Consider the following 9088-nt stretch of genomic DNA (forward strand, 5'->3'; position numbering starts at 1 on the left):
GATAATACATAGTTCAGGAGTGTGAAGGAAACCCAGGCTTTGCCTACAAGTACCCTAGACACACCTCCAAGCAGGTGCTGACAACCCTTCTTCTAATAAATAGAACCCTTCTTGTAAATAGAAACCCAATTTCAGGTGGGAATTGACATATATACACTAATATGTATAAAACAGATACTGACCTTCAAGAAGGCAGAGGAGTAAGACGTGGAGATCACCTTCCTCCCGACAAATACATCAGAAATACATGTACATCTGGAACAACTCCTACGGAACACCTGCTGAATGCTGGCAGAAGACTTCAGACTTCCAAAAAGGCAAGAAACTCCCCCACGTACCTGGGTAAGGCAAAAGGAAAGAGAAAAAAAAAAAAAGAGACAAAAGACTAGAGACAGGACCTGCACCCCTGGGAGGGAGCTGTAAAGGAGGAAAAGTTTCCACACAGTAGGACGTCCCTTCACTGGTGGAGATGGGGGCTTGCAAGGCAGGCGGGGGAAGCTTCGGAGCCACGGAGGAAAGCACAGCAACAGAGGTGCTGAGGGCAAAGCTGAGAGAATCCTGCACAGAGGATCAGTGCGGACCGGCACTCACCAACCTGAGTGGCTGGGAGTGGAGCCTTCGGCTTCAGTGGTCAGATCCCAGGGAGAGGACTGGGGTTGGCTGTGTGAACACAGCCTGAAGGCAGCTAGTGCACCACAGCTAGCCAGGAGGGAGTCCGGGAAAAAGTCTGGACCTGCCCAAGAGGCAAGAGAACATTGTTTCAGGGTGCGCAAGGAGAGGGGATTCAGAGCACCACCTAAACAATCTCCAGAGAAAAGCACGAGCCGCGGCTCTCATCGCAGACCCCAGAGATGGGCATGAAACGCTAAGGTTACTGCTACAGCCACCAAGAAGCCTGTGTGCAAACACAGGTCACTATCCACACCTCCACTCCCAAGAGCCTGTGCAGCCCGCCACGTCCAGGGTCCCGTGATCCAGGGATGAATTCGCCGGGAGAACACACGGTGTGCCTTAGGCTGTTGCAACATCACGCCGGCCTCTGCTGCCGCAGCCTGGCTCCGCATTCTGTACCCCTCCCTGACCCCAGCCTGAGTGAGCCAGAGCCCCCTAATCAGCTGCAAATTTAACCCCGTCCTGTCTGAGTGAAAAACAGACACCTTCAGGTGACTTACATGCATAGGCAGGGTAAATCCCAAGTGAAACCCCAGGAGCCGTGCGAACAAAGATGAGAAAGTGAGATTTCTCTGAGCAGCCTCAGGAAGGGAGGACTAAATATCAACCATCAACTTGATGTACACTGCATCTCTGGAATACTGGAATAGACAACGAATCATCCGAAAATTGAGGCACTGGACTTTGGGAGCAATTGTAGACTTGGGGTTTCCTTCCTGAATCTAATCTATTTCTGGTTTTATGTTTATCCTAGTTTAGTATTTACACTTTATTATCCTTGGTAGGTTTATTTATTAATTAGGTTGCTCTCTTCCTTTTTCTTCTTTTTTTCATGTATAGATACATTTTTTTTTCCTTTTTCTCTTTTTGTAACTGTGGATTTGTATGCTTCTTTTTGTGATTTTTGTCTGTGTAGATTTGCTTTTACCATTTGTCCTAAGGTTCTGTCTGTTCTTTTATTGGGTTTGTTTTGTTTTTTGTTTTTTTTAGTATAATTTTTTGTGCTTGTTATCATGGGTGAATTTGTGCTTTGGTTTGGTTGTGCTCTTCTTTCTTTCTATTTTTTTTATTACAACTTTTTAGTTTTTTTATTTTTAATAAATTTTTATTTTATTTTATTTTATTTTATTTCCTTCCCTTTTTTTCTCCCTTTTCTTCTGAGTTGTGCAGCTGACAGGGTGTTGGCGCTCTAACTGGGTCTCAGGCCTGTGTCTCAGAAGTGGAAGAGCAGAGTTCCAGACATTAGTCCAACAGATACCTCCCAGCTCCATGTAATATCAAACAGGGAAAGCTCTCTCAGAGAACTCCACCTCAACGATAAGACCCAGCTTGACTCAAAGACCAGCAAGCTCCATGCTGGACATTCTATGCCAAACAACTAGCAACACAGGAACACAACACAACCTCTTAGCAGAAAGGCTGCTTAAAATCATACTAAGATGACAGATACCCCAACAAACACCACTGGATGCAGACTTGTGACTAGAAACACAAGATCCAGCCTCATCCACCAAAACAAAGGCACCAGTCCCCTCCAACAGGAAGCCTACACAACACACTGAACCAACCTTAGCCACTGAGGGCAGACACCAAAAACAATGGGAACCACAAAACTGCAGCCTGTGAAAAGGAGAACCCAAACACAGTAAGTAAAGAAAAATGAGAAAACAGAGAGAAACACAGCAGATGAAGGAGGAAGGTAAAAACCCACCAGACCAAACAAATGAAGAGGAAATAGGCAGTCTACCTGAAAAAGAATTCAGAGTAACGATAGTAAAGATGATCCAAAACCTTGTAGATAGAATGGAGAAAATACAAGAAAAGTTTAACAAGGACCTAGAAGGACTAAAGAGCAAACAAACAATGATGAACAACAAAATAAATGAAATTTAAAATTCTCTAGACGGAATCAAAAGCAGAATAACTGAGACAGTAGAACGGATAAGTGACCTGGAAGATAAAATAGTGGAAATGACCACCACAGAGCAGAATAAAGAAAAAAGAATAAAAAGAATTGAGGACAATCTCAGAGACGTCTGGGACAAAATTAAACGCATCAATATTTGAATTATAGGGGGAGGAGAAAAAGAAGAGAAAAACAAAGGGACTGAGAAAATATCTGAAGAGGTTATAGTTGAAAACTTCCCTAATATGGGAAAGGAAATAATCAATCAAGTCCAGGAAGTGCAGAGAGTCCCATACAGGATAAATCCAAGGAGAAACACGCCAAGCACATATTTATCAAACTATCAAAAATTAAAAACAAAGAAAAATATATGAAAATAAGCAAGGGAAAAACAACAAATAATATACAAGGGAATCCCCATAAGGTTAACAGCTTTCTTTCAGCAGAAACTCTGCAAGCCAAAAGGAGTGGCAGGAAATACTTAAAGTAATGAAAGGGAAAAACCTACAGCCAAGATTACACTACCCAGCAAGGATCTCTTTCAGATTTGATGGAGAAATTAAAACTTTACAGACAAGCAAAAGCTAAAAGAATTCAGCAGCACCAAACCAGCTTTACAACAAATGCTAAAGAAACTTCTCTAGGTAGGAAACACAGAGAAGGGAAAGACACACAATAACAAACCCAAAACAATTAAGAAATTTAATAGAAATATACATAACTACCTTAAATGTAAATGGATTCAAAGCTCCAGCAAAAAGACATAGGCTGGCTGAATGGATACCAGAACAAGACACATATATATGTTGTCTACAAGAGACCCACTTCAGACCTAAGGACACATACAGACCAAAAGTGAAAGGATAGAAAAAGATATTCCCTGTAAATGGAAATTAAAAGAAAGCTGGGGTAACAATTCTCATATCAGAAAAAATAGACATTAAAATAAAGACTATTACAAGAGACAAAGAAGGACACTACATAATGATCAAGGGATCGATTCAAGAAGAAGATATAACAATTGTAAATATTTAAGCACCTAACATAGTAGCATCTCAATACATGAGGCCAATGCTAACAGCCATAAAAGGGGAAATTGACAGTAGCACAATCATAGTAGGGGACTTTAATACCCCATTTTCACCAATGGACACAACATCCAAAATGAAAATAAATAAAGAAACACAACCTCTAAATGATACATTGAAAATGATGAACTAAATTGATATTGATAGGAGATTCCATCCAAAAACAACAAAATACACGTTCTTCTCAAGTGCTCATGCAACATTCTCCAGGGTAGATCATAACTTGGGTCACAAATCAAGCCTTGGTAAATTTAAGAAAACTGAAAGCCTATCAAGTATCTTTTCTGACCACAATGTCATGAGACTAGATATCTATTACAGGAAAAAATCTGTAAAAAATACAAACACGTGGAGGTTAAACAATACACTACTAAATACCCAAGAGATTACTGAAAAAATCAAAGAGGGAATCAAAAAATACCTAGAAACAAATGGCAATGAAAACACGATGACCCAAAACCTTTGGGACGCAGCAAAAGCAGTTCTAAGAAGGAATTTAGAGCAATAAAATCCTACCGCAGGAAACAAGAAATATCTCAAATAAACAACCTAACCTTACACCTAAACCAAGCAGAGAAAGAAGAACAACAACAAGAAAAAACACACCAAAGTTAACAGAAGGAAAGAAATCATAGAAATCAGATCATAAATAAATGAAAGAGAGATGAAGGAAACAATAGCAAAGATCAATAAAACTAAAAGCTGGTTCTTTGAGAAGATAAACAAAATTGATAAACCATTAGTCAGACTCATCTGGAAAAAAAAGGGAGAAGACTCAAATAATTAGAATTAGAAATGAAAAAGGAGAAGTAACAACTGACACTGAAAATATACAAAGGATCATGAAAGATTAGTACAAGCAACTCTATGCTAATAAAAAGGACAACCTAGAAGAAATGAACAAATTCTTAGAAAAGCACAACTTTCCGAGACTGAACCAGGAAGAAATAGAAAATATAAACAGACCAATCACAAGCACTGAAATTGAAACTGTGATAAAAAAAACTTCAACAATCAAAAGCCCAGAACCAGATGGCTTAACAGGCGAATTCTATTAAACATTTAGAGAACAGTTAACACCTATCCTTCTCAAACTCGTCCAAATATAGTAGAGGAAGGAACACTTCCAAACTCATTCTATGGGACCACCATCACCCTGATGCCAACACCAAACAAAGATGTCACAAAGAAAGAAAACTACAGGTCAATTTCACTGATGAACATACATGCAAATATCCTCAACAAAATACTAGCAAAGAGAATCCAACAGCACATTGAAAGGATCATACACAACGATCAACTGGGGTTTATCCCAAGAATGCAAGGATTATTCATTATATGCAAATCAATCAGTGTGATAAAAAAATTAAAGGAGAAAAACCATATGATCATCTCAATAGATGCAGAAAAAGTTTTGACAAAATTCACCACCCATTATGCCAAAAACCGTCTAGAAAATAGATATAGGGGTAACGTACCTCAACATAATAAAGGGCATATATGACAAACTCACAACCAACATCGTTCTCAATGTTGAAAAACTGAAACCATTTGCTTTAAGATAAGGAACAAAACAAGGTTGTCCACTCTCACCACTATTGTTCAACGTAGTTTCGGAAGTTTTAGCCACAGCAATTGGAGAAGAAAAAGAAATAAAAGGAATCCAAATGGGAAAAGAAGAAGTAAAGCTGTCACTGTTTGCTGATGACAAGACACTATACCTAGAGAATCCTAAAGACGCTACCAGAAAACTACTAGAGCTACTCAGGGAATTTGGTAAAGTAGCAAGACATAAATTATTTCACAGAAGTCTCTTGTATTCTTATACACTAATGATGAAAAATCTGAAAGAGAAATTAAGGAAACACTCCCATTTACAACTGCAACAAAAAGAATAGAATACCTACGAATAAACCTACATATGGAGAAAAAAGACCTGTATACAAAAAACTATAAGACACTGTTTAAACAAATTAATGATGATACAAACAGATGGAGAGATATACCATGTTATTGGATTGGAAGAATCAACATTGTGAAAATCACTATACTACCCAAAGCAATCTACGGATTCAAAGCAACACTGATCTAAGTACCAATGTCACTTTTCACAGAACTAGAACCAAAAATTTCACAATTTCTGTGGAAACAAAAAAGACCCCAAATATCCAAAGCAAACTTGAGAAAGAAAAACGGAGCTGAAGGAATCAGGCTCCTGGACTTCAGACTATACTACAAAGCTACAGTAATCAAGACAGTATGGTACTGGAACAAAAAGAGAAATATACAACAATGGAACAGGACGGAAAGCCCAGAGATAAACCCACATACATATGGTCACCTTATTTTTGATAAAGGAGGCAAGAATATACAATGGAGAAAGGACAGCCTCTTCAATAAGTGGTGCTGGGAAAACTGGACAGCTACATGTAAAAGAGTGAAATTAGAACACTCCCTAACACCATACTAAAAAATAAACTCAAAATGGATTAAAGACCTCCATGTAAGGTCAGACATTATCAAACTCTTAGAGGAAAACAATGGCAGTACACTCTATGAAAAAAATGACAGCAAGATCCTTTTTGACCCACCTCCTGAGGAAACGGAAATAAAAACAAAAATAAACAAATGGGACCAAATGAAACTTAAAAGCTTTTGCACAACAAACAAACCATAAACAAGATGAAAAGACAACCCTCAGAATGGGAGAAATATTTGTAAACGAAGCAACTGACAGCAGATTAGTCTCCAAAATTTACAAGCAGCACATGCAGCTCATTATCAAAAACACAAACAAACCAATCCAAAAATGGACAGAAGACTTCAATAGACATTTCTCAAAAAAAGATATACAGATTGAAATCAAACACATAAAAGCCTGCTCAACCTCACTAATCATTAGAGAAATGCAAATCAAAACTCTAATGAGGTATCACTTCACACTGGTCAGTATGGCCATCATCAAAAATCTACAAATAACAAATGCTGAAGAGGGTGTGGAGAAAAGGGAACTCTGTTGCACTCTTGGTGGGAATGTAAATTGATACAGCCGCTATGGAGAACAGTGTACAGGTTCCTTAAATACTAAAAATAGAGCTACCATATGGGCAAGCAATCCCACTACTCGGCATATACCCTGACAAAACCATAATTCAAAAATAGTCATGTACCACAATCTTCATCGCAGCTCTATTTACAATAGCCAGGACATGGAAGCAACCTAAGTGTCTATCGACAGATGAATGAATAAAGAAAATGTGGTGCATATATACAATGGAACAAATATCATTTAAAAATGATAGGTCTGTCATACAGAGTGAAGGAAGTCAGAAAGAGAAAAACAAATATCGTATGATAATATATATATGGAATGTAAAAAAAAAAATTGTGAAGAACCTAGGGGAAGGACAGGATTAAAGACACAGGCATAGTGAATGGACTTGAGGACACGGGAAGGGAGAAGGGTAAGCTGGGACGAAGTGAGAGAGTGTCATGGACATATATACTCTACCAAATGTAATATCAATAGCTAGTGGGAAGCATCCACATAGCACAAGGAGATCAGCTCGGTGCTTTGTGACCACATAGAGGTATGGGATAGGAAGGGAGATGCAAAAGGGAGCAGATATAGGGATATATGTATATGTATGGCTGATTCACTTTGTTATAAAGCAGAAATTAGCACACCACTGCAGGACAATTATATTCCAATAAAGATGTTTTTTAAAAATACAGTTAAATTGGAAAAGAAAATGAACACAGAATATGAAAGGGTAATAGAGTTTAAGAATCTCCCTGTTTTCTGTACTAGGTATGTCTGAGCCACTTTCCTGCTGGAGCAAACATGGCGCTGGTGGTGATGGTGGTGATGGTGGTGATGGTGATGATGAAGCCGACAGTGATGATGGGCCACCTCACAAAATGCTAATTATGTGTCCATCATTGTGCTAACTGAATTACACAGATTCATTTAATTTCTAAGCATAAGAAAGTGGGCACTCTAAATGTGATTTTCCATACATTTTAATAAGGGATTCAAATCCTGAGGAGTTAAACAATTTGTTCCTCAAATCAATCAACCAATAAGTAAAACAAAACAAAAAAAAATAACCTGGATTTGAAATTATACAGAAATAATCATCGATAGGACTCGAAATTCAGGTAAAAATTCTTGTGAGAGCCTGAAACATGGGGTCAAAGAAGGATAGAAATCAACCAAAATTATGATATGGTATAGCAAAAAGCAGGTTGTAAAAGAAAGAAAATATTTTTACCATCAAACAAAAGAATTGTATTTTATTCAAGACGTGGAGGATAAGGAACAAATGCTCAGCTGGTAGGAACCCCTGTCCAGGTGACAGACAAACACAGAAGACATCAACAGATTCCTCAGAGGGCGCCCAGGAGGAGAGCTGCTGCTCTTCCTTCTGAGGCTCTGTGATGCTTTCTCGGGTACGTCTCAGAGGGAAGTGGTATAACGCAGCCTCAGATAGGAAACCTCTGACGGACAGGAATCACCGCACGCATACTGCAGGCTGAAGGGTGGAGAAGCTTCTTCTGTATCCATGATAGGCTTTAAAGAGAAGATGAAGGTGGAGCTGTGGAACTCGGTGAGCCAATTGTCCTTATCCTTTCCTGATCCATATAAACGCTGAAGCTGTTACTTGTTCTTGGGTGGGCACTTATGCTGGCATTGTTGGGGAGGTGGCACAGGAGGGCATTTCTGCTGGCACTGCTGAGGTGGGCATGGCTCAGGGCACTTTATACGTGGGCAAGGTTCTGGACACTTGGGAGGTGAGCAAGGATCAGGGCCCTTAGGTGGGCACACTGGAGGTGGCTGGTAAGGCTGCTTGCACTGCTGCTGTTCAGAAGACATCTTTCTGGAGTCTTAATATCTGAAAGAAAGTATATGACCGTGTTCACAAGAAGGAATTCTTACAGAGAGGAGTGGAAAAGCTTGTGTAATAACAACAGATACTATCTCGGCAATCTCTAAGAATGGGCTTTAATATCTTTAATACCTTTTAATAAATTTCTGACTTCTCTCTTGCTCTTTAGCAAATCGATACATCACCCCAGAGAAAAACTTTTCTTTTCTCACACAACTTTTCCAAAGAAAATATCTTTATTTGAAAGAAACAAGCAGGTGTTTTTACTTTAATTTCTTTTTTTTTTTTCATGAAAACAACATCTTCAAAAAAGGCCAACACAATTTCTAAAATCCTGGGCAAGCTCACAAGCAATTGTTATCATCATCTTCTCTCATGAGGTACCAACAGAACGACATATATAGAGCAAAGGGCAATCAGGAAGAACTTAAGGACCTCACACCTTCTAAGATAAATGCCCCTAACATCACAGCAGAGGGACACCAAAAAGGCACAGGAAAGGGAAAATACTTTATTCTTTATCTTTCATGTCA

The 9088-nt window shown here is 38.9% G+C and overlaps 1 protein-coding gene across 1 annotated transcript; it reads right to left on the reverse strand.

The window, feature by feature from the left end:
- Nucleotides 1-8326: 8326 nt before the first annotated feature.
- Nucleotides 8327-8542, reverse strand: LOC130708234 (small proline-rich protein 2E-like). Its single transcript, XM_057546674.1, has one exon. It carries the CDS (start codon nt 8540-8542, stop codon nt 8327-8329), a length of 216 nt encoding a protein of 71 aa, XP_057402657.1.
- Nucleotides 8543-9088: the final 546 nt, after the last annotated feature.

Source organism: Balaenoptera acutorostrata, chromosome 1, assembly GCF_949987535.1.
Source record: "Balaenoptera acutorostrata chromosome 1, mBalAcu1.1, whole genome shotgun sequence".
Taxonomy (NCBI): domain Eukaryota; kingdom Metazoa; phylum Chordata; class Mammalia; order Artiodactyla; family Balaenopteridae; genus Balaenoptera; species Balaenoptera acutorostrata.

What these genes read in the sequence shown, in the direction of transcription:
- LOC130708234 (XM_057546674.1), bottom strand. Translation starts at nt 8,542, where the DNA reads ATGTCTTCTGAACAGCAGCAGTGCAAGCAGCCTTACCAGCCACCTCCA.